The sequence below is a fragment of the Barbus barbus genome, assembly GCF_936440315.1.
Source record: "Barbus barbus genome assembly, chromosome: 41".
Taxonomy (NCBI): domain Eukaryota; kingdom Metazoa; phylum Chordata; class Actinopteri; order Cypriniformes; family Cyprinidae; genus Barbus; species Barbus barbus.
Window position 1 is genome coordinate 21929604 of NC_136719.1, and position 26824 is coordinate 21956427.

The 26824-nt window shown below is 37.6% G+C and overlaps 2 protein-coding genes across 6 annotated transcripts; both read right to left on the bottom strand.

The window, feature by feature from the left end:
* Positions 1-51: 51 nt before the first annotated feature.
* On the bottom strand, positions 52-9137 carry LOC306860164 (dnaJ homolog subfamily C member 16-like). 2 transcript variants are annotated; one of them, XM_079401721.1, is made up of 15 exons: positions 8987-9137; positions 7990-8184; positions 7830-7896; positions 7421-7751; positions 7114-7298; positions 6925-7029; positions 6685-6843; positions 4781-4911; positions 4519-4696; positions 3826-4008; positions 3611-3687; positions 3348-3428; positions 3178-3267; positions 2675-2845; positions 52-2578 (listed from the first exon to the last, which is right to left on the bottom strand). In XM_079401721.1, exons 2-15 carry the CDS (start codon positions 8163-8165, stop codon positions 2170-2172), a joined length of 2343 nt encoding a protein of 780 aa, XP_079257847.1. In that variant the 5' UTR covers positions 8166-8184; positions 8987-9137; the 3' UTR covers positions 52-2169. The 2 variants fall into 2 exon arrangements, with proteins under 2 accessions (XP_079257847.1, XP_079257846.1); XM_079401720.1 differs by having other exon boundaries at positions 2675-2848; positions 8963-9111.
* LOC306860165 (torsin-1A-like) lies at positions 8589-26720 on the bottom strand (the record flags this gene model as incomplete). 4 transcript variants are annotated; one of them, XM_079401725.1, is made up of 5 exons in its annotated part: positions 8589-9704; positions 13912-14045; positions 14210-14385; positions 14764-15029; positions 26504-26651. In XM_079401725.1, 5 exons carry the CDS (start codon positions 26649-26651, stop codon positions 9457-9459), a joined length of 972 nt encoding a protein of 323 aa, XP_079257851.1. In that variant the 3' UTR covers positions 8589-9456. The 4 variants fall into 4 exon arrangements, with proteins under 4 accessions (XP_079257851.1, XP_079257848.1, XP_079257850.1 ...); XM_079401722.1 differs by lacking the exon at positions 26504-26651 and adding an exon at positions 15471-15717; XM_079401724.1 differs by lacking the exons at positions 8589-9704; positions 26504-26651 and adding exons at positions 11410-12239; positions 15471-15719.
* Between the last annotated feature and the right edge of the window lie 104 nt (positions 26721-26824).

The following is a 26824-nucleotide window of genomic DNA, read 5'->3' on the forward strand; positions in this document are numbered from 1 at the left end:
CAGTGATACATGATTTATATACAAAACCAGTATTAATATTATTTTCAACAAATACCTTTATTTGGAATAGAAAAACAGTGTCACAATTTAAGAACAAGGTAAAGAAAATTCATATTGCGGATGGAGAAACATAACTCTCGGGGAAAAAAAAATTATGAAAATAAAACATTTTATGTTTATTTGATAATACAGTTTATGAACCGATTAATAAATCAAATAGATTACATAACATGATGCAGAGTTAATATTTTACACCACAGACATAAATACATTTAGTCATATAGATTTAATAAGCCATGAAAATTTGGCATGATTTAATGCTATCTTAAATTTAAGATATTTACCAGTGCATTGCAAAACACAAATAAAATGCTAATATAGTACAATGGCACCAATACCGCATCATCAATTATAAAGTATAATGAATGTTCATTGAACACCATATGAATCAAGTAAAATCATTCATCAATCAAAATATGTCAGTAATGGAAGACTTCATATAGGTGTGGATTTAACTCACCCACACCTTTCTGTGCATATGCAATAGCTAATCAAACGCATTAACCACTAAATCCTGCAAACAAAATGAAAAATCGCAACATATAGGCGACAAACGCTTTTCTAACATGAAATGCATAGAACAAAATACTTCAGATCAAGTATGTATTATTTCTTCTCTTTGTACTGTTGAGAGTATGTTTTGCATGCCACAGCACATTTGTAATGAAAGAACATAACTGGAAACTATAAAGGTCTCTGGTGCTATTTGTCATTCTTTAAGGCTTTACCTGCTCATTTTATAGCTGCACTATATAGCTGAATGTAACTTGTACAGGTCGATAAAGAGCTGTTCCACCCTTTACCTACACTGTCAATCAGGTAAGAACATCTGGAATCTTTCTTATATTTTAGAGACACAAATCCATATGATATTTTTACATATATGTTTAAAATTATGTAATTATTTACACCTTGGGACTGAAGCACAGTTCATGTTATATGGGTATTGCTGTAAAGTTGTGCCAGTTGTGATAAAGTCTGTACCACAAGTATGGCAGATGCTAAGAAATTTGACACGTGTTGCACTGAAACAAAAAAAAGACTAAACCTAAAAAGTTTTCTTTAGATACTGAATTGATAAAGCTACAGTATTTATTTAATTTTTTTTTTAAGTTTAAATAAGATATCTACCATCCATATTTTCACTATTATTCAGAAGGGAAAAAAATGTTCAAATTATTAAAAATAATTACAAATGGTAGCTTTTCAATTTTGAATTTTAACAAACTTTTATTAAATGTCTCAAACTAGCCTAAGTATTTTATTTTAATTTTATTATTATTATTTTTGTTTTAGAATGTTTTTGGGGGGTTTTTTTGCTAAAGAATTGCTAGTAAAACATAAAATGTGGTAACACTTCGTTAACATTAGTTAATGCATTAGGCATCATGAACTAACAATAAACCACAATTTTAAAATGCTAAAAATGTTTTAGTATATGTACTGTAGAAATGTCCGCTATCCATAATTAATCAATGCTGCGAAAGCATTGTGCATTGTTATTTCATTTAATTCGCTGCATTAACTAAAGTTAACATAGAACCTTATTGTAAATTTTTAGCAAAAATTTAAATATTACATTTCGTAGATCAAAAGCGTTAAATTAAAAAGGAAAGTGTCTCTTAAAATTGTAAAACATATAAATTCACAGCACTGTCATGAGTAAACGTAGTTAGGAGTAAAAGTCTACAGTGATCATGTTTGTTATGCTACATTATGTTAGCTGTTTTTCAGCTAGCAGCATGTTGCAATGTTATTCATGGAACGGAAATGTTTAAAATCGAAAGCTAGGCTAACTGTATCGATATTTTGCGTCTCGCAACCTTTTGAAATAAATACCAAATATCCAAACTGACTGTAAAGCCCTCCATTAGAGCAGCTAAAGTAAAGATTTCCAAGAGGTCAACATCAGTGTTGATTCAAGTACTCCAAAGATTTTCCTTTAGTGTTATGCTACACTAAAGTCACTTCTGCAAAGTCTTACATAGAATTGTCTCACGAGCTTCGAGATCTGAGCAGCATCAAGCCTGGTTTCGTTGAGGCCATCGGGTGCTTCTAATCCAGCTGGGTTATTAGCTCTAGCAAAAGCATACTAGCTTCCATGAGGCTTTATTTGTTGACAGTGATCTTGTCCAGACCGGGCCAGGCTGGGACGTAGTACCGGGGCAGCGTCCCTTCCATCAGTCGCTCCATCCAGTGTCCGAGTCGATCCAGTTTGTGGTGTATCTGAAGAGTTGTGGATCGAGAGCGTGTTATGCCTTTCCTGGAACGGGAACCTCCTCCTTCCTCTTCCGGCTTGCTATCCAAGTCTTCACCTGTGTAGACTGGCTTGAAAAGACACAGGTATTTCTTATGGCCATTGAGGGCTAGAACATAGCCTGTGTAGTCTACTTTGCGGCTGCCCACTTCGTCCTCATCTGTGTCGATCTGCATGGCGTCTTGGGCGTATTCCAACACGGCCGCCATCCATTCGCTGTGTTTATCCACATTTAGGAAGGAGAAGTGTAGCGTCAAACTCCTACGAGGAAGAGGAAACATTGTATGGGCCTATATCTTTTTTTATATCTACAGTGTACATTGTGACTTCAAGGTACAGCATGCAATGAGGGCTCACCCAGTGAACGAATAAACTTCCTTGGCAAACTTGCTGAGCAGGATGTTCTTAGTGGAATCAGTAAGTACCAGAACTACATTAATGTGACCCGGCCTCAACTTAACCAGGTTACTAGTGTATGTAATGTCGGTTAACTCTGTCACCTCCACAAAGTTTTTCTTTGGTGGGCGACTGCTGGCAAAAAAGAAAAGAAAAAAAAAAAGTTTAAATGAGAGCATATAATAGTATAATAAATTAGGTATGCATCAATTATTTAATGCTATTTTTAGAGCTGATAACAAATGACTGATATTATTACAATTCCAAATTTAATATTCTTATTATTATATAATTATAAATAATTTAATTTCAACATAAAAAGAAGAGAAATGAGCATGCATAAATATCCAGTATTGTTAATATCCAATAAATGAAATGGCACTGATATGTAGATACTGATATAATAGATGAAGTTCTGTGGAATTTATTTATTGGATTTATCCAAATGTAATATACGAAAGAACCTGGATGTGCTGGAGGTGTTTGGCGAACCGTTCTCGGCCTTGGATGCCTCTTTTGCTTTCGTTTTGGGGTGTTTTTCCTCACTTGAGTCACTGAAATTAGAAACAGCAATGTTCAATGTCTCTGCATTTCCCATCTAACACATCAGAATTATGAATGCAATAAAACTTACCTGAAAGCCTGAATAACTACAGTGCCAAATAAAATAAAAAGTGCAGAGAATATCAAAGACAGGAGGGGCATCATCTCGCGCCTGCAAAATGAATGAAAATAACTTAATAGAGCATTAAATATCAAACATGTCGCTAACCAATCCCACCTTAACAACTATTGCCTTTCAGTACTAAGAGATATTTCATAAAGCGTATTACCTGAATTAGCAACAGTAAAGAAGAAGGGCAAAGCTTAGGGTCAATTGGCATTTTATTGACCTACCAGTTATTGTGAAGAAGATCATCCATAATTTCAGACAAGTAGTCATATGCCGTGTAAATCCATCTGATTAAAAACATCTGAAAACAAACAGATGTACAAAATTAAGTTCCAGCAAATTTGGACATAATCTAGATCTCTACTGAAACATGCATATAGGTCACTGCTAATTTCCCAATTAAAGACGTTCCATGAAAAGCAAAACCTGAGAGACTAACCGAGGTGAACTCATTGTTGAGCTCTGGGAGAACGGCATCATTGTTGAGGATGGAGGGATCCTTCTGCAGTCTTTCGAGTTCCTCCAGAAGCTTGTGTTTGTCTTCTTTACTGCCGTTCCATCCTCCCAAAACTGGCTTATACAGAATCTTACCAGCTCCGTTACGCCTCTCCAGAATCACCACCTGCTCAATACACAAACGTTTCATTGGGTTACACACTAGAGGCCCACCAATAGTGGATTTAGCCAATTTTGATAACTTAAATAGAAAAACAGGCCAATAAACAATTGGTCATTTTTATCATCAATGAAAACTTGGGGACTGAAGGTATATTGAATGTAAAAATGCAATGTAAAATAGTGCTTTATTGCTAAAGCATTATTACTTAACAAACAAAATGACTTAATCCTGAATGTATTGTTATCTCAAATTAAATAAAAATCCAAATGGAGCCAAAAAATGACACTTTAAATAAAGATCACTCCAAATAGCACACAACTTAATCTGAACCTAAAAAGGTCAAACTTTAGCAATCCTGTAAACGATCGCTACATCAAAGTGAATGTCTGCAATAATTGATGCAAAAAGCAACTAATAATGTCGAACAGTCGTTAGAAATAACATATGTCAACCTTTATAATGCTCAAGTATGTTCTTCTCGAAACAAAAATGCGTGGAGAAGATAACATCTACCTGTGGTGGTGTGCTGTCTTTGTTCTTCAACAGAACATCACATAGGGGCTGCTGACGTCGCTGGTAGACGTAAGCAAACCGCAGTACATCATTAGTGTTCGCAGAGGCTAGCGAGAGGAAGGCTTCATTTCCTGTGGCGAACGACTCTTCCTCACCAGTGATGAGTAGAACGCAATATCTGTGAAAAAGACATTGCAGACTATTGGAAAAGACCCTTTAATACGTTGAATTAACTCCACTGATTTTTACAAAGCCATATTACTTCCTGCGACGATGGAACTGTTTGACAGGGCAAAGCTCATCAAATAGCTTCTGGTTCACCAGACGAGGGGCCAGGAGGAACTTGTTGTTGGAGATAAACTCATCTATTATCTGCTTCTTCATTGCTTTAGCCTGAGGGAGCAAATGTTTAATTGAAAATCAACATATCTTCTCAAACAAAAAAATGATGTTGCTGAAGCCCCAACATGCGTTGTGTTTCCAGTACAGCTATGCAACTCGCTGATTGACCACTATAGTATGATGAATTGTTGTGAAACGAACTAGCCAGTCACGACTGTTTTCCTAACACTGTTGCATCTCCGTCATTTGAACCACATTAGTTCAACAACACAGGGCCATTGTTAATGACGTCACATGCATGTGGTGGAGGTCTCTAAGATGCTGCTGTATTGAACATGGCACCTGTTGACTAATTTCATATTTTTATGTTCCGTGTCATTTTTTGCTTTATTTGATGTTTGATTCATCACAGGTTCCCTCTTATGTCATACTCCGAAGGTTCCCTTAGGCATTTATGCACATGCACACTCTTCAATCTGTCATGCATTTATATTTAGACAGAAGAGATAGATTGTACTGCATATTAGCTTGATTTAAGCTTGAATAAATAGATTTTAATTTATTTAAGGCCATATATCTTAAGAAACTATGCTTCTAACCATAGGTCGAGAGCTGTAGTTCCAAACACGTACGTTTGCGACGCTGTTTACGAATGTTCGTCTGAACTATGGTTTTGAGAAACACCGAATCGTTATGTTGGTAGCAATGGAACTTGCGAACATATTTAGTGATGCTTTTGGGAAACGCACCCCTGATTGGTTGTTGTTTCAAAACCTTCTAAAGCCCTAAACACACTGCATTATTTTCAGCTGTCCCAGATGAAAGATTGGCATCGTGAAACGATCGTGACAATTTCTGTGTTCGCGGCTCCTAATCAGTGGTCCTGTGTCGTACAGTTCAAAGACGACCGTTGTCACAATCTTGCGACCAAAGATAGCATACGATACAGCATCATCATTGCACAGTGTGTTCGCTGGTACGATCCACGTTTACTGAACAACCAATAAAAATGCGACATGAAATCAACGCGACATGGTGGATAAAACATAAAACTGCTTACCTCAAGTTCTTATGCCTTCCTCTTTCGCCACTTCCACTTTTTTAAGCACACATTAAAACTACAACTGCTAAATTGTGATCATGCTCTTTTTGTTTACCACTAGCACATGCTGATGATGTTTTATTCTTTTATGGTAACATGCGTCGTATTGTGCAATAGGAGTCATCATCGTTGAGTCTACACACATGTCATAGCCAAGTTTATTAGATCCATGTTGTACAGTGGGACATGCAATGATCTTATAGGATTGCTGAAATCGTGCAGTGTGTCTCGGGCTTTAGATGTGCCAGACTAATTTTCTGGAGGGCCATAGCCCTGCAGAGTTTAGATTCAACCCTAATTAAATGCAGGCAATTTTTGTATTGTGTGTGTGTGTTTGTGTGTGATTTGTACTATACTACTCTGTTGCACAACGAATTGCCCCATTGGGGACAAATAAAGTAATTTGAACTTGAACTTGAAATGCACCTGATCCAGCTAATCAAGTACTTAAGGTTTATTTAAAAACTAAATGGTATGTGTGTAGGCACTAAACTCTGTAGGGCTGCAGCACTCCAGGAACTGAGTTTGACACACCTGTTCTAAGACAAGGATCCAGCACACACCTTATCACAAAATTAACAATTACTTAACATAAATAAAAACAGTTGGATACAAAATGAATCCTCTAAATTGCACAACTTTGTACAACCTGAACATTAACAGGTCAAACATCAACTTTATCCAATCAATGTGGCCTACAGAAGTCAAGGGAACAGGTTTACCTGTATAATATCTGCAGGCTTCTCAATGTCCTCTTTAAAGACAAGCATGGTTGGCGCATAAGTGTTTATGTTGAATTTTCTCAGCAGGTCAGCGGTCTCAGAAAGACCTTGATCCACATATCCAAACTGTACATAGTCCTTATAGGCAAATGCTGTAAGCTATTAGAAACGAACAAACAAACAATCATTGGTGTATTGGCTGAACATTGGCAAATCTGGAGGTTACTAAACAGTCTATACCTTATAAAGCAAAGGAACCGAAGGCACTTGGTCAAACAGGAGAACATGTGGCTTGTTCAGCTCATGCCAGCTCTTCAGAAACTCTTGGTTGTTCTTGTCTGTGACCTACAGACATCCATGAATGAGAAGTTTGAGACCAGAAGAAGACATAAATACAGACAATGGGAGTACATGATGTTGTTCATTAACCTTTTCAACTAGTCTCTGTGGCAGCAAATCTTCTACAAACTGCATCAGGTGGCCTTTAACAACAGCGTAATGGAAGAAAGCCACTTTTCCATTGACGACACCAAGAATGGATGGAGTCTGATGTGCTCCCAAATGATTTGCTAAACGCCGCTCGTAACCAACATCAACCACACCAATTCCAATCCCTAGAGATGAGAAAAACAACTTCTTATCTGGAGGAAGTGACACTCGTTTCAACCCTAGTAAAGTCATATCACTAACAGAGACGTGACAAGTAAGCATTTCTAGAAAATATGAATTGTCTCACCTAGCGTTTCCAATTCCTGCACTGTTTCTTTCCAGACTGGTTCGATATGGATGCAGCTGAAGCACCAGTCTGAGGTGATCTTGATCAAGTAAGGCCTCTTGAAGCTGTCAGGCACAACTTCATTGACATACTGGTTGAAGTGCAATGTGTACTTGCCATCAGCAAAGTCCCGGCCACCCTTATTGTTGAAGGGAAAGTGGAAGAAAGACTCGTCAAAGTAGAAGTTGTCATGAAAGTGTCGGAAATCACGATGGGCACGACCATACGGGTGAGTGTTATCTGTTTGTCCATAACGATCGTAGCTGGCTCTCTTCTCCTCATTTGTTAAGATCTACGGAGAAAAAAAGTTAACATTAGCATTGCTTCTGACAGCATGTGATCTGTTTAGTGCCTTTATAAGCTGCTGTACCTCATATGACTTTGTAATCTTGATGAACATGTCTTCTGCTTCAGGATTTTTGTTTTTATCAGGATGCCTGACAGTAGAGATGAAAAATTACCATACAGTTCTCATTCAGACATCATGAAATTACTGTAGTATTACAATCTACAAAAAACACCACTCTCACCATTCTTTGGCCAGGCGTTTGTACACTTTCTTGATTTCTGCTTGGCTTGCACTTCTGGTGACTCCAAGAACTTTATATGGATCAAATTCTGCAGCGCTTTCCACCGTAGCATCCATCAGGAGCACATAGACCATCATTACAGAGAGTGATAGCACCACCATCCTCATCATGACCATGTGTTCTTCTGCCCAAAGACTATTATAAGACATTATGGAGGAAATAAGTATGAAATATTGAAAGATAAACATTTAATTCTGAAAATAATAAATAAGTGTAAACTATATAATTAAAATAATTTCTAATAAAATAATAAATATAACGAAATTTGATGATAAATAGATAAACAAATAAATATAAACATTAAATATTTAATCCTGAATTTTTAAATATATAAAAAATGAAATAACAATAAATACAACCAAATGTGAAGAGTAAATAGATAAATGTGTACATAAATTAAGTAATTAAATGTAAGCCTATCATTGTTGCGTTTTTGTATTTGAAGTAAAATTTAAAATATAAATATTAGGTGAAAAAAGTTTAAATTGAAGTACTAAAATAAAAAAGAATATATAAAAAGAAAAGCTAATTCAATATATGAATAATTATGTATTTTAATTTCATGTTTATTATCGAACTGCCTTCGCACATGCCAAATAAAATAAAACCTTCAAACATATTAAAATTAAATATGTCCATACTGAAAGCTGTCTTGCAAATACAGAAGTTTCCATCAGATGCCAGTGACATGCTAGTCGCGTTTAGACTATTACAGAAAACACGACATAAAGCGCATTCAGTGATAAGATAAAAAAAAAAAACCATTAAATCGCGTTTTGAGGGCAATAAAAAGCAGGACATGCAGCTAAATCGACATCTGACGAAATTGAAAGAAACCCTTAGCTAGCCTGTTAGCCAACATAGCTCATGCTTTTATTACGAATATGACATCAAAACGAGAGGAAACCATTACATCATGAATGGAATATGAATGTACCGCTACTAATGGTGACAGAAGTTCATCCATCCATCTGAGTGACGCGTTCATAAACCATGAGACATGCGCATTAATATTAGCAGAGATTCACAGCAGTAAACACACACACACGCACGCGCGCGCACACACACACACACACACACAGAAGTGCGCGCTCTCTCTCTATTCCATGGTGTTTATTGCAGTAACAAACATGGTATTATAACAAATATGGTATTAGTCTACCATGCCTTGCAAAAACACTTCCACCATTGTATAGTGTATAAAATGCCTCCAAGAGTAGACTACTTCAAAAATCAGGTAGGAGTAAATGTGGTACCAAATCTGGACAGACTGGACAAGCTGTTTCAAATGTTTAATACAGAGATTGTCTTAACTCAAGAAGCAGAATAATTCCGACGCCAGATAGCAATGTAACTCATTAAGATTTAAATATTAATAAACATACAAAACAACAGGGCAATATGCTGCTAATCAGCATACAATGACAACTTCTGTCTGACAGACTTGCAGCCTTTAACAGCAAAGATTTTCTCCTCTTCAGGGAAAAAGGGCAAGTTTCTGGCCACTTTATCTGCCAGATCAGCATCTTGGATCATGTTCAGATGAACCATCTCAGCCATGACACACTGACGCACATGCTTCAGCTCCAGAGGAAGGAAAGGAATATAGTGATCAACCAGATGATGGTCTATGATACTAGAGTGCAGAAATCCACCTACAGAACACGCACAGACATAAAAAAAAAAAGTCATTTGTGGAGTAAATGCAACCACATATTCATTATATATATATTAGTGCTGTCAAAATTAGTGCGTTAACGCATGCGATACATTTTTTCATTTTAACGTGCTAAAAATAGTTAACGCAGGGTTGGAGCCAGGGTTGGGCACTAGAGGATGACACAGGAGTGGATTTTCAAACCTCTGCTGTCCCACTCCCACAAAAAAAACTCCCGTCCCAATCCCAGAAAATCCAGTTCGTTCCAATCCAAGAATGACTCCCATTCCCTCCCAATCCCATGTTGTTGTTGTTGTTGTTTTGGCTGGAATCTGCCAGTTACAGTAAATATAAAGTACAGATCACCGCGTGTCCACCTTAATTGAATAAAAATCCAAAATGTAGTTTTTTGTTATTATATTGAACTGAAAGCCATCTTAAATGCACAGTGTGCATTGCACACACATAAAATTTCATGTAAATCATCCATGCTAACACACGTTTTCTATTTGAATTTTTTTCATTTGAAAGTAGACATTATAGATATATTTTTCATACACGGAGTTTCGAAGTTTCTCGCTCAAGTTCACAGAGACCTAAACGGCAGAAAGCGCATCCTGTTTGCTTTAATTACTTTACAGAAGCGCAACGTTTCGTTGTTATTCTGAGTGCACACAAATAAACGTAGAGTCTTTACAGATTCGAAAGGTGTATTAGGCTACTTTTATCTGTATGACCAAAAATTACAGAGATTTTAAGAGCAAGTGAGCTCACCGGCGCCTGTCCTGCAGCGAGCGCGCTATTCAGCTTCCACTCTCCACACAAATACTTCAATAGCGCACATTTCTCTAGGTTAACATCATGTAAAGTTGCTACTACATACATCTTTCAGATGAAAAGCCATATTTGATGTCGAGGAATGATAGTCGAGTTTTTGGATGTCCTGCCCACATAGACCAGCCATTAACGACCAAAGCAAACGGGAGGAGAGCATAAAGAGACAGGGCAACTAGAATTGAGTTCAGAATTAAAATATACAGTTTATAGTTTATTTATATAAAAGGTATATTTGTGTATAAAGTTTGGTATCATTACTATTCCCGGTCCCGCCCACTCCCGCTGACATTTTTTCTGTCCCGTCCCAATAACGTGATTCGTAGTGACTTTAGGTGTGTTTGACTTCATGCAGCGCCGTACAGGCCGATCAGATAGCTTGACTGTGCTGCTGTGTGGCGGCATGACTGTGCTGCTGTGTGGCGGCTTGACTGTGCTGCTGTGTGGCGGCTTGACTGTGCTGCTGTGTGGCGGCTTGACTGTGCTGCTGTTTGGCGGCTTGACTGTGCTGCTGTTTGGCGGCTTGACTGTGCTGCTGTGTGGCGGCATGACTGTGCTGCTGTGTGGCGGCTTGACTGCTGCTGTGTGGCGGCATGACTGTGCTGCTGTGTGGCGGCTTGACTGTGCTGCTGTGTGGTAGTGGTAGCTGTGCAAGTAGTTTGCCTTCCTTCAAGGGCACTTGACTGTGTGTGTGTTCAAGTCGCATTATAGCGAATTAATCGTGCACTTGTGTGAGTGTGTGTTTGTATGTTGGTGTGAGTGTGTGGTTGTTGCTCTGTATGTGTGTTAAGATTTAACGGTGGTGTGTTTTGTTTTTCTATTTTGATTGATTTAATTGTAGTTTCTTTAATTTTGTGTTTTGTTTTGTTGCGAGAATTGTGAGTAGCTATTGTTATCTTTGATTGTCAATTCCCTTATACACAACAAGGGCTATCATCTGTGGGGAGGGTTAACTGTTTTCTTTTGTTTTGTTTGCTTGTTGTGTGGTTTTGGTTATTTATTTTGAGTGAGGGTAATTTTATTTAGCTTTATTGGTTTATGGGAAAGTGTGAATTTTTGAGGGTTCTGTTTGTATTGAATTTACTGGGGTTTTCTGTTTGTTTGTTTTTTTTTCCGTTTCATTCCCAAATGTTGACTTATCCCAAGGGATATTGATGTTGTCAAGTCAAGATACATCACTACAGGTGGCCACTGAATATTATTTTTATGTTAAAACAGTATTAGTATGTCCAGCGCTCTCTCCACCCTCAATACCACGACTGAGGTGAGACCCTTGAGCAAGGCACCGAACCCCCAACTGCTCCCCGGGCGCCGCAGCATAAATGGCTGCCCACTGCTCCGGGTGTATGTTCATGGTGTGTGTGTGTTCACTGCTGTGTGTGTGCACGATGGATGGGTTAAATGCAGAGCACGAATTCCGAGTATGGGTCACCATACTTGGCTGAATGTCACTTCACATATTATATGAGGCACATTTAAGAACATGTCTCTGAAATGGTTTTCAAAACTGTTCTGGAACAGCCCAGCACTGTCTCCCTCATCTAACACACTCGATTCAACTCGTCAGCTCATTAATAGAGACTTAAGACCTGAAGCGGGTCAGAAAAGGAAGAAAGTTGAGAGAAAATGTGATGCTGTCAGATCCGCGTCATATTCAGCAGCAGCAGCCAAAACAACCTATAACCAGCTGCTGTGATGTCTGTTAACCAAAGAAGAAAAGAAAAAGAGGAAATAAATAACTTTTATATATTTAAGGATTCATCTGTATTTCATTTAGAATTTAATGTTTGATAACTTTATTCAATTTCTGTATATTTCTGCTGAAGGGCACAGGTAAATATGACATCAGTGTTAATTTTGGCAGGCATTTTTGATTTAGTCTTAGTCTTTATCTTGAGACGAAAATGCTTAATAGTCTTAAGTCACATTTTAGTCATTTGAGTCTATCATAGTTTTAGTCTAGTTTTAATTGACGAAAAGTCATTGCATTTTTGTCAACTTTTAGTCATTACTTTTAGTCAAACTGCAGTTACCAACATTTATTTTGGTAGCTATTTTATATGTAGTATTCAAACAAAAATAGTCATCAATTCTTCTCTCTTTAGACCAAATCAATTAAGCTTAGTTATGAGAAATTTGAATCAAGGATTGAATTTGGAAAAACTGGAATACATTTTCATTTTTTGGTAGAGATATAAATTAAACTCATTTTTCAGATACAATAGGTTTACTTAAGTATACATTTATTTAACATCTTTTGTTGGTTAACATTTATGACAGATAATTAGGAATGCTGTCCATTTAAGACGGAAGGTATGCATGTAATAGCCTACTGACATGCATTCAGTTTTCACCCACCTGTTTAAGCTCACTTAAACCATAACGGACTGTATTTCCGTGAGATACTCTACATGAGAGACATGTGGACTGCTGTGTGTGTATTTGAGCACTGAGAACTGATCGCGCGCTGTATGAGAACTGAAGAAGTGGAGCGTGCGCAAGAGAGAGCACTTCTATCAGCGCGTTTCTGCCTATCGCACCTTCACTAACTTTAAGTTAATCGACAATGAATTGTGACTCCTGGGAAAAACGGGACGTCTGGTCACCCACTCCCTAACCCTTCAGGTGCTGAGGCCATTGTTTCAGATCGCTAGTTCGCGTCTTGGTAGGCTATCCGTCCACTGCGGCTGCCATGCAAACGCACCTTATCCAATGACAGAGACGCACATTTTGAAAGACAAGACAGTTAACTTAGCCTATAGGATGTATTTTGAATGTCCGGTAGTTTTTATCATCAGATATTAGTTTTAGCTCGTCAACGTCTCGTCTTAGTCACAGAAAAAAGGTTCGTTGACGAATATTTTTCGTCGTCGTCTTCGTCAACGAAATTAACACTGTATGACATTGATTATAATGGGTTTATGTGAAAATTGTTTTAAGTTAACTTAAATTAGAAGTTATTTTTTTAGTCTAATAAATGTAAAAATTGATAGCTCTCAATTATACTGTAATGATGAATGGCTATATAAATGGTTAAATATTAGGGGACGGGGGGTGTCATAGAGACATCAGTAGTATTGGTATCAGTGATATTTTTTTACTTGCCTTCAGTCATAAAAAAGATGCCATTAAACAAATATAAAAAATATACCGTCTTTTTGGTGTTTGTACATTATTTTGAAGAATGAATGTGAAATTGCAATATAAAAGTATATTTAAAAACTTTAATGTAAGGTGGAATTAATCACGATTAATTTCAGAAAAAAAAGTGTGATTAATTAGTTTTGTTTTTTTAATCGATTGACTGCACTAATATATATATGTATATGTATATGTGTGTGTGTGTGTATATGTAGTCTTTCAATACACACTGTTCTTATCATTGAAGATGTTTTGAAGGATCTTAGTCTCCAGTTCCTTGCTGTTCATCCAAAGCTCTTCCCGATCTTTGCCTTCTCTCCAGAAATCCAGAGCCACTTCAGCAATCACATTCCCACCTGCATTACTATAAACAAACAGATAAACAGATTATAATTAGTTGTGTCACTCGTTAGGGAGAGTAGAGGCATTTAATTACCACTGTGTTAGAATTTTATAGAGCTAATTTGTTGAATACAGCTGCATTTTCAGAAATCCAAAAAACAAACCCTTGATTTTTGAGGGCTTTACCTAAGAAAAATGAAGATTGCATTGCGGAATGACACTCCATCTACACGGGAGTTGTAGTCTAGAAAAGGTTTTATGACATCGATCAGCTGTGGTTGCATCTTGTCCATTTCATCAAATATGAACATGGAGTGGGGAAAACGTGATACATTTCCATGAATCCACTGTTTTAGCTGTGCCTGAATAAACAGAACATGCAAATCCCAGTAAGAGGAATGACTTCTGATATGTACAACATTCTCACAGCCGTTTTACAAAAATGTGCATTATTTTTTATTTTCGCATTACAATTTTAAATATATTATTTATTATGTTTTTAATGCAGTAATGAATACTGGGGAAAATATGCTATCGGGTTAATAGAAATTAAATGCAATTTCATTATTATTTCAAGTGAAAATACTGAATCTGTAAATGATCCAAATCCCCACCTGTTCAGCCAACTTCTGAGTACATGAGTCCTGTGGGTATTGCATCTTAAAGCTAGAGCCTGATCAGTTGTTATAAATGATTACTATAGTCTTAGGCCAAAGCTAAAAACTCAATTATTTACTTACGCTGTATAAGTCTAAATGTTTGCTGTGTGGGAAATGATGTTCAGATATATACGTGTGTACATGCTTGCTCTGGTCCCCTTTTTTGTATACATTTCTTGCAATGATTTTAGCAACATGATTTTTCCCAACTCCTGCAGTCCCATGGAAAGAGAGGACCAGCGGTTTGTTTGGGTTGCTGTCACTCATAAATGATGTTACAGCTTTCAGTACAACATCAGAAACAATGTGCTGGCCAAAGAGAGAGTCTCTTAAATCTTTCTCCAAACCTGAAACAAAATAACACATTTGCATTTCTGAGGTTTTCTGACACTTTTACCACGTGACAAATTATATCTTGCAGTAAACTCTAAAATGGTGTGAATACAGCATACAATAACATTTAGGCTTTATAAATATAAATATTACTGTAATTCAGAAAGGACATTATCAAGATTTGATAACGTATAGCCTATGTCAGTAATGCCGTGGGAACGTGCTATCAACTTCATAACCATAGTTTGTGGAAAATACTAAGTTTAACCCTGTTGTATGTAGTATGAAGGATAAAAACGTTATCCTTTTTACGAAAAAAAGTTATATGGGAAGTTATAAGATAATCGAAAACGCGCTGTTGGAAACAAAGGAAACATTTGACATATGATAAGCCATAAACAACTCATAAATCGATCGTCAAAACATACGTTATGTTATTTTGCCGTTTTACTCACGTTTAAAGTCAAAAGGCAGCAAATCGTCCAGTTCCCAAAGTGTGTAAAACACATGAGCTGCAACAGCCGCGAAAACATTCAGGAAACCTGAAGATAATGTTATATTAGACACCAGCAATAAAACTATTAACAAATGTCGCACTTTCATTGTGAAAGCTTCTTCAGTCACAGTTTCGTTTTTGGAAGGAACTCGGAGGGGAACTGATGCTCCTTCCGCAAATATGTACTTTCCTGTTATAGGCTTTATGTACTAACTACTAGAAGGAAAACACGCTTTTCTTGTTTTTCCAGTCTTCGGTATGTTGACATCAAACTCACCATGACCACTGCAGGAAGTGTTTTTAATTTTTTTATATATATAAATAAGTTACAAAATGCGAGCGATACCAAACATTCCTCCTCATGATCACGTGGTTTACTTCCACGAGGATAATGCCAGAGGTTTCTATAGAGGAAAATTAATAGGTCTGCAATATTCAAAATTAATTTATTAATTTTATTATAACATTTAACTATTAAAAAATGTAATTAAGTTTCATATGTAGATAAACAAGTGTGTAAATAAATTCCATAATAATAAACAAATATAAGGTGTAAAGATAAATAAGTCCATAAATATTTCAAATATAATACAAATATCTCACTGTTTTTAATTATTTTATGTTTGCTACGTTCACACTGTCAGTTTTGGGGCTCGATTGACAACCGCATTTTCTTTACAGGCGTGATCTCGAAATGTCCTGTTCACACAGCAGCTTATAATAGCGTCTCGAATGCTGTCTGTATGAATGTGCAACGGGTGTCAAGCCCATATTCTTAACAGTAACCATAGCAAGAGTGACCAAGGAATATCAAAGATGGCGACGTCCATAACACTGAAAGTCTTATCACTTTGACATGAGGAGAGTCCAATCGAGCCGTGAGTTCTTCTGTCAAATCTTTATTAATCAACAGCATATATTTTATATTTGGGTAGAGAGCAAAGCATTTGAGTCGCATGCAGAACACAAAACCGAAGGGAGCAGCTCTGGTGGAAAACTGGATCTAAAACTTTCAGAAGACATGCAGCTCACTTCTCCGTTACTGTAAGTTACCGAAACCAGACATGAAAACACGCAACACACAGAGACGGTAGACGCATGTTTGTGTAACAGAGTGGATCTTTCTCGCACTGTGTGACGTGACAGACAACTAGTTATCCAGTCCTGTTCCGTTCACACAGCGCGGGATTTCTATGGAGTAAAAACAGTATCAAGTCCTCCCACAAATGCACGCGAGGCAATCCAGGCAAAGGCAAGTGCATTATTGTTTCTTTGCTCACATAATGATCCCCATCTGTACCCGTTATTTCATGCACAACAAATCGCGAGTCCTTTGAATTAGTGTTCTGCCTTAAGAATGTCTATAAATACGTGCTTTTGTGCAGATTCTTTTGAGACTGTCATTCCGCAGCCTTAACTCACAAATGCGCACAAGCCTATCTGTACACTTTACCTATGGAATGAATGAAGTAGGCGGTCAGACATGTGTAGTAGAATGTCGATCTGAATGGCGATCCACTTTAAGGACCCTGATTTTTTTCCCCCCAACATTACTATGATCTAAGATAACACTGCACATGGCAGCTACAGTGCTTAGCTCTTCAGTGTTTGTACTGTTTTTGTTAGTTTTTCCTGTTTTTTGTTTCTCAAACACGATCAGTTTTACCAGGGATGAACTGCTGAACATTGGGCAGAATAAGGATTTCTCAAATTCTGCTGCTCGGTGTTTCACGGAAACCTGGCTGAATGACGCCATACCAGACAGCTCGTTACATCTGCCTGGCTTTCAGCTGTTTAGAGCAGACCGCGACGCAGAATCAACGGGGAAATCACGCAGCGGCGGGACATGCTTTTACATCAACGAAAGGTGGTGTACAGATGTAACAGTGTTAAAGAAGATATGCTGTTCAGATCTAGAAACGCACTTCATTAACTGTAAACCTTTCTACTCGCCGCGGGAGTTTTGCTCGTTCATTCTCGTGAGTGTCTACAATCCACCGCAAGCGTACGTGAGCTTAGCTTTACAGAAACTAGCTGACCAAATCAAATCACAGACACAGAACAACAACACTCGGACTCTGTTTTAATCATTCTCGGGGACTTTAATAAAGCAAATCTCTTCCGTGAACTGCCAAAATACAGACAGCATGTTACATGTCCCACCAGAGACAGTAATATACTGTTACACAACAATAAAAGATGCATATCACAGATATCACACAGGTGAGATCCGAGAATCTTTGGTTGAATGGAAAGACAAGGCCGCAAGGCCTGGCACAAAAACTTAAGGGTCCAGAAGAGTTCTAGCTCACATCCTCATCTTCTCAGAATCTAAAAAATCTGCAGACTGGGAGGCGGGTCACTGATGTGAGAGCTTTATCTGATATAGAGGTCACACCTCTGCAGGGCCGTGCAGAGACCTTTGGAGGGGCAGGTGCTCAAAGTATAAAAGGGGCACATGGAACACGGCTTTTAATAGGGCTGTGCTCGTTGCTGATATGTGTATCGAAATGGATGCTTCTGTATTGATACAGCAGCAAATGCCATGACGCAGGTTTGAAAAAGAAACAGAACAGAAAAGACCATTTTAAGTTTAAATGTTAAAGACATTTTTTGCACCTCTTAATTACTTTGGAATGATATTATTCTCGTTGTTATTGAATTTACAGGGTATGGTGGCTTTGCTGTTGTAAACACTACTGTTGTTGTTGTAGAAAATTTTTTTATGAATTAAATTTTTTGAATGATAATGATTATGAAAACAGGATTTATATTAATTTAATTCGGAGGATGAGAAAATCAGTATAAGCCTGTTTTAACAGTGTTGTGATAATTATTTTTTAAGGCACTCTACGTTTTTTTAAATACTGTAATAATAATAGTTCAAAGTATGATAGTTTGTAGTCAGATAAACTACATAAAAAAGACAAGACACCTCGACGTGCTTTAAACTTTTCCCAATTAAACAGCAAGAACGAAAGAGAACGAGCAGCTTTGTTTTTATTGCTGTGTGTAGAAGCTGCATTTTTATATTTAATGTTCATATTAATAAAATGTAAATTCGTCCCCCGTGCTTTATTTGAGCTCGAGCAGGTGTTTTCACATAGAGGTTTTTAGATTTAAATCTAGATTTAAATTAAAAGGGACATGACCTGACGTTTTGTTCGTATCCAAAATGAGGAGATATGAATATCAGGAGAGCTGAACACTCTGGTGTAGTGTATGTTTCATTCATACTCGAAGCCAGAGGGCGCTCTTACGCAGAAACCTTTGACCTGTTCTGAGGTGTTAGATGCATTTCGGGGGAAGGGTCCACAGACCCTCGGAGTTGGCCCTTTGGTTGGGTGAGGGGGCATAAGAGATTACTTGTTAAATATAACAAATAGATGTGTGTCTAATCGGTCCAAACGCTACAAGTGGGACTTTAATAAAGCAAAGTCCATTGTGAAAAAGGCCCAGCAGAGGTTGTATTTCCTTCACCAGCTGAGGAAGTTCAGCCTGCCACAGGAGCTGCTGAAACAGTTCTACTCTACCGTCATTGAATCTGTCCTCTGCACGTCAATAACTGTCTGGTTCAGCTCAGCTACAAAATCTGACCTCAGAAGACTACGGAGGGTAGTCCGGACTGCTGAGCGAATCATTGGTACAACCCTCCCTACTCTCCAAGAACTATGCTTATCCAGAGTGAGCAAAAGGGCAGGCAAAATCACTCTGGACCCCTCACATCCAGCACACTCCCTCTTTGAACTGTTACCGTACTGGTCGACGCTACAGAGCTCCGAGCACCAGAACGACCAGACACAGAAACAGTTTCGGTAACACTTTAGAATACTGATCCTTTGTTAATGAATAACTACACAGGAACAAGTCACTAATGCACTATTAACATTACTAGTAACTACTATTACCTAACAAGAAACTATGATTATTGATTTAGTAAGTAATAGCGCTCAGTTGAAACTGGTAGTTCACTAATAGCTAATCAATAACTACTATTTTTTTTATATATCCTGGAGAACTACTAAGAACTATTGCATACAGGTTCATAATTAATGTGAATTATACATAATGTATAATTAATTCTAAAATGAAGATCATGGTAACCCACTAGTAAGGACTCAAGAATTATCCAATTCTTTTAAAGGAACTACTAACTACTTGGATCAGTATTCTAAAGTGAAAAGCATCATAACTCCCTAATATTGACTGACGTCATTTTAAGCTTTTGAGATATATGTAAGGTTTTGAATAATGACTCAAGTGTTACTACATCCTTCTGAAGAAACTACTAATTATTTGGATCAGTATTCTAAAGTGAAAATCACGGTAACCTACTAGTAATGATTTAAGTGTTACCAAATCTAGCAAAATGAATTACTAACCAAAACCTTACAAAAACCTTGAAAGAGAGTATGGCAAGCCCGCCTGCAGGGAATGTGGCAGGCCCGCCGGTCGTTGCCGTCCCAGTGCCTGCTCCTCGCAGGTGCCCTCCAGTGCCTGCTCAAGAGTCTGCTCTGTCCGAGCGCCCCCTAAAGTCCGCGCTGTCTGAGCGCCCTCTAGTGCCCGCTCCTCCTGAGCGTCATCTAATGATCGCGCCTCCTGAGCACCCACCGGAGCTCGCTCCTCCAGTGAGGTGCTTCCGCAATAATTTTTTTTGGGGGGGCTATATATCCCTGTCTGGGATAACCATAGTGGCCAGGGGGATGGCCACTATGGTTCTTCGTGTTAGCCCTCCGGGAAAAATAGATACGCCATGGACGTCCAAGCCCACAGATCCGCCATGGCCACCCAAGCTCTCGGATCCGCCATGGCTTCCCGAGTCTCCTGTCCCGCCATGGCCTCCCGAGTCCCCTGTCCCACCATAGCTCCCGGAACGAGCGCCGCTCTGGAGGCCGGTAGCCCTACCCCCTGATTCCTGGAAGCCTCCAGAGCGCACACCCCCCCTCCCCGTTGGATGGTGTATGGTGCGAGGACGCACCTTCCGGAGGGGGGGGGCGTAATGTCAGTCCTGTGTCTTTTTTCCCATCCTCTCGTGCCCATATTTGGTTTTCCTGTTCCTGTCCTCGTTTGTCATCAATTAGTTCATTAGTCCCCAGCCCTGTGTTGTTAATTATCTAGTTTACTCCTCTGTTTATAAGCCCTGTGTTTCCCTGCCTCTGTGTCCGGTCTCGATCGTCTTTATCTGTCTCCTATGATCTCTGAGTTTCTTATCAATAAAGTTCTAAGTTTAAGAAGTTCCTCGCCTCCGCGTTTTCCTGTTCCTGAGAGGTTGTGACATATATGTTGTGGTTTTGCTTTTTTTGTACATTGCCTATTTTGTATATTTGTATATTATTCTTTTTATTATCTGTGTCCTGTCCTGTTGCTGTCTTTCTGTTGCACTGTGGAGCTTCTGTCACTATAACAAATTCCTCGTATGTGGCAATAAAGCTCATTCTGATTTATTCTCATTGCGACCAATATTTGGAATTTCATCATGTGATATTTTGATTATGTTTTCCATTGGTTACACGTGTATCTTCGTCGTCTTATGTGCACAAATTGTACAATTTTATGATCCTTTGTGTTTGTGAAATACAGTGAGCTATATGATGCAAGTATCATGTTTCTGTAGTGCTGTGGTCTGAGATCATTTGGATATATGGTGTTGCTTTTAGTGACAGGAGTTCGAGTCCCAGGTCCGATCATATTCCTTTCTCTTCTTTTCATTTGTTGTGTTAGTCTATGGGTTCTTCTCAAACGGAAGGCTGCATATCTCGGCTGCCATGTCATCAAACGTCGTTGAAGCCCATCTCAATCGGAAGGAGCCTCGGAAGGCAGCTTTCGTTTCAAGTCCTTCATTCACCTGAATTTGAAGAATGCATGGGATGTATCCTTTGCAACCTTCAATCACCCACAATCCTTTGTACCCATTCCATTTCATGAAAATAAACTGACGAAAAGGGAGACTGTAGACAGCTGTGATTAATTGTATTGCATTAATAGAAAGCCAAATAATATCAAAGTTTGTAATACAAAGTATTTTTCCATAACTAAGTTTTATTAGTATTTTCGTGCCGTGACGGTGGGAACATATGTGACGTAGCCACATGCACTTACTAGACCGTCTTATTCTAGCATTTATATGCCGATGAGGACTCCAGCCTACAAGACTCTGAAGGACTGAACTAGGAAAGATGCAGCCTCGGTAGGATTGAGAAGGACCGTTTGAGAAGCACCCTATGTCTTTTAAATGTTGGAGAAACTACTATTTCTGCATATAACACGAATAACAGGAAATGCTTTATTTATAGTGATTCATTAACCGGTGAACTGGTGTAAGCCGTATCAGCTGAACTGAGCAGTGGCTGTACGACTGATTTCCCATATGAACACGCTTGTTTGCTTCTTTACATATAGGCTATTCTTGCTGTGTGCCTTGAAAACAATATAGGTAAGTTTCTGATGAATAATACAAAAAAAAAAGGTAAAATGCTGGCCTTTTTCTATAGTTATATTTCCGCTGCTTTGTTATTATCCTAACATGCATGCACGTAGCCTATAGGCTAAGCAATGTGATTATGTCGATGTTCCAAACAATGAGGCAACCCAGCTGAAAAACAAACAAACAATAAAAACATCACATAAAATTCTAATACCATCACAAATGAATCACAAATACCCCCTTTGCCTTTACTTGGTGATGTGGTTATCTGAAAAATTTAATCTGATTGAAGGAGGGTAGTTGCGTTTTGTCCTGTCTTGTGATTGTACTGTTTATGTGTCTGAAAATTTAAAAATACCACAATAAATATAATAAAGAAAACAAAAACAAATGAATCACAAATACCATTACAAAAATTACAAGCCATCAACTTTTAACCATTAAAACTGTAAAAAAAAAAAAAAAAAAAGGTTTTCTGTAGTGTGTTTTGGGACATATTCCATTAGGATTTATTGGTTTTAACAAGCCACCAATAGAAGACAATTACCAGTAGAGACCAACCGTTTCTGTTAAAACCAATACAAGTCACATTATAACCAGTAAAACGGATCATATATTGTATGTATTCTATTTTTATTTAGATATATAGATAAAATGTATGTAATGTGTGTGACACACACACGAGCACACAGCTGTTCAAAATTGTTAAATGTTTTTTTAATGTAATTTATTTCAGTGATGCAAATCAGAATTTTCCTCAGCCTTTACGCCAGTATTCAGTGTCACACAGTCCTTCAGAAATCATTCCAATATATTGATTTATCATCAATTGTTCTTTTTAGCTTTCTTGTTTTTTGTTTTGTTTTATGGGCTTTTTTATGGCTAGGACAGTAGACAGAGACGACAGGAAAGCACTGGGAGGAGAGATGGGGTGGGGTCGGCAAAGGACAAAAATAAAATAAAAGCAATCCATCTGTCAGTGTTATTATGGCCGCCGTGTGTCATGTGACAAACGTTCTAAAATAGTGGTCGCCTAAAAAAAAAACTCACTCTTGGGGGACCGCTAGAATATTTTAAACTCACCAGTGAAAGGGTTAAAAAATAATAACAATAAACTGGACAACAAGAGCTGCTAAAGTTGTTCATCTATTAATTAACATACAGCACCAACTTCTGTCTGACAGACTTGCAGCCTTTAGTAGAAAATATTCTCTCTTTTTCAGGAAAGAAGGGCATGTCTCTGGCAACTTTATCTGCCAGATCATAGTTTGGTTTGATATTCAGATGGTCCATCTCAGCCATGACACATTGACGCACATGCTTCAGCATTAGAGGCAGGAAAGGAACATAGTAATCAATCAGATGCTCATCTATCATACTGGAGTGCAGAAATCCACCTGTAGAACAGACATACACATTAAAAATTAAAGGAGATAATTGTGGAGTAAATACATCCACATTTTTAGTTTTGCACTAAATAAATATATTTAGGAAATATATTAATCAAATAATATATTACAAAATACAAATAAATGAAACTTTTTGAATTATATTTACAAATACATATTTTGCTTAATACTTAAATGATCTTTTAATACACACTGTTCTTATCATTGAAAATGTTTCTAAAGATCTTAGTCTCCAGTTCCTTGCTGTTCATCCAAAGCTCTTCCCGACATACGCCTTCTCTCCAGAAATCCAGAGCCACTTCAGCAATCACATTCCCACCTGCATTACTATAAACAAACAGATTATAATTCGTGTCACTCTTTAGGGAGAGTAGAGGCATTTATTACATTTATTACCACTGTGTTTGAATTTTGTAAAGATAATATTTTGACTACAACTGTATTTGTGGAAATCTGAAAATCAAACTTCTGATTTGAGGGCTTTACCTAAGAAAAATGAAGATTGCATTGCGGAATGACACTCCATCTACATTGGCATTCCAGTCTAGAAAAGGTTTTATGACGTCGATCAGCTGTGGTTGCATCTTGTCCATTTCATCAAATATGAACATGGAGCGGGGAAAGCTTGAAACACTTTTATAAATCCCCTGCTTTAACTGTGCCTGAATATACAGAACATACAAATCATTGTTTGAGAAATGGTAACACTACCACAAGATGTGGATTATTTTTACTTTTGAATATTTGATTTTACTACGTTTAATGTCAGGTAAAATATGCTGTCATAGTTCACCCAAAAATGTTAATTTGCTGACACCCTCAGGACATCAATAGAGTTTGTTTCTTCGTCGGACAAGATTTGTAGAAATGTTGCATTATGTCACTTGCTCACCAGTGGATCCTCTGCAGTGAATGGGTGCCGTCAGAATGAGAGTCCAAACAGCTGATAAAAACATCACAATAATCCACAAGTAATCCAAAAGAATCCAGTTCATCAGTTAATGTCTTGTGAAATGAAAAGCTAAATGTTTGTAATAACAAATTAATTATTAAGATCATCATTAATCATTATTGAGTTAAAAAGTTGTCTTATCTGAACAAGAGAGACATATGCAGATCAAGCATAGTAAAACAGTTCTAAACCAATATGTTGGTGGGTTTTGATATAAGAGGACAACAGGGGATGGACTTTTTCTCTGGAGGAAGTATTATTATTGGTATTTTGTCCAATCTCTTTCAAGTTAAAACTTCAGCTTTTCACTTCACAAGTCATTAATTGATGGACTGGAGTGGTGTGGATTACTTGTGGATTATTGTGATGTTTTTATCAGCTGTTTAGACTTTCATTCTGACGGCACCCATTCAGTGCAGAGAATCCATTTATAAGCATGTGATATAATGCTATATTTCTCCAAATCTGTTCTGCTAAAGAAACAAACTTATCTTGGATGGCCTCAGGGTGAGTAAATTTAAATTTTGGGGTGAATTACTTCTTTAATAGAAAAGAAGAAGCGTCACATATTGACGCTTGGTCAGGATCCTTCTACGTACCCTAACCCTAACCCCGCCCCCTCCTATTTATTTATAAGTACTTTTAATAATTCACAATGTATGTATAGTGCCACAATCAATCAATCAATAATTAAATAAAAGTTTTCAATACAAATTAGCACAAGTCAAGCTGCAGGACCACAGGGAGATGCTAAAGACCACTAAATCGCCTGCCTTTAATATACAGATCCATTCAGAATCGCTAAATCTCTGACCACCGCATAATCAGCGTTCATTATAAAACACTCTTGCTTTTAAGCCAAGTACACTAATCTCCCAGACCCTGACGATTTTACTCTGAGAACCGGCAACATCAGAAGTGCCAGTACGCACAAAAAAGTGCACCACTTCAAGCACTGCATGTGACTGCATATATAAAAGTATACATTTTATTTAAAAAATAAGTATAAATAATTGAAAGTGTATAAATATTCATACTCATAGATATTGGAGCACCTGACCCCACTCCTACCTAGCCACTTCTCAACAACATAAAAACACTTAACAGTCAAAATCACAGGTATTGTACAATTATTTATTTACAGGTATTAATCTAATGTGTAATTTCATCATGGCGACACTCCCATGCCCATTACATATGTGTGATGCCAAAGGTTTCTCATTGAAAGCAATGAAGTACCCTGCACATTGAAAAATAAGCATATGGCAAACAACTGAAAGCCACGCTAAAGGGGTACCCTAAACTCTGAAAAGTAACGCTGAGGGATCCTGACCAAGTGTCAATATGTGATAAGTTGGTATTGAGAATGTGTTGGTCCAGCCAACGCAGAGTACATGAGTCCTATGGACCATCTTACTGTACATCTTAAAGAACATGACCATGATAATGTATTAATTATTTGTCTACATGTGGTTACTTGAGTCTTAGGCCATGGATTAAAATACCATCTATTAACTTACTCTGTACAAGTCTGAATTTTCGTTGTGTGGGCCATGATACACATACATGTGAACATGGTGGCTTTCTATCCCATTGTCGTAAATGTTTCTCGCAATGATTTTAGCAACATGATTTTTCCCAACTCCTGCAGTCCCATGGAAAGAGAGGACCAGCGGTTTGTTTGGGTTGCTGTCACTCATAAATGATGTTACAGCTTTCAGTACAACATCAGAAACAATGTGCTGGCCAAAGAGAGAGTCTCTTAAATCTTTCTCCAAACCTGAAACATATGAGAAGTCAACAAATATCTAAATAAACCAGGAAGCACATTTTAATATTGAAGCATTCTTTTTACCACACATAAAACATAATTAACTGTAATAAAATGTTGTGAAAATAGCTAACTGTTTTTAAGCAGACAATTAGTTAAAACAGCTGATACAGGTTTACTGGTGTTAGCTGGACAAAATTCTCATAAAAAAAAAAAAAAAAAAAAGCACAACCACATGACATTTTCTGAGGGTTTCTGGCAGTTTTACCACATGACATATTAAAGCTGTTTTTATTGGTAAACGCTTTACTTGAAAGATTTCAATAGTTGTGCTTGTTCGGAGGTTATGCAACAGTCGAGAATAAAGGAAGGCGTTTTTCCACGAAACATCAGAATATTAAATATATGGTCAAAAGTTTCGATACGTTTTACTCACGTTTAGGATCAAAAGGAAGCAAATCGTCCCGGTCAAAAAATTTGTAAAACACATAAGATGCAGCAGCCACAAACATATCCAGAACACCTGAAGATGATGTTATATTAGACACCAGCAATAAAACTGTTAACAAATGTCGCACTTTCATTGTAAAAGCGAATCATCCAGGCAACTTTCAATCTCGGTTTCGTTTTTGAAAGAAACTCGAAGGGGAACTGACGGATAAACTGCACTCCTTTAACAAATAATTAGCTCTGACGACGAGAAAGAGAACACGTTTTTCTTGTTTTCATTGTTTAAGACGGGTATGTTCAACTCGCT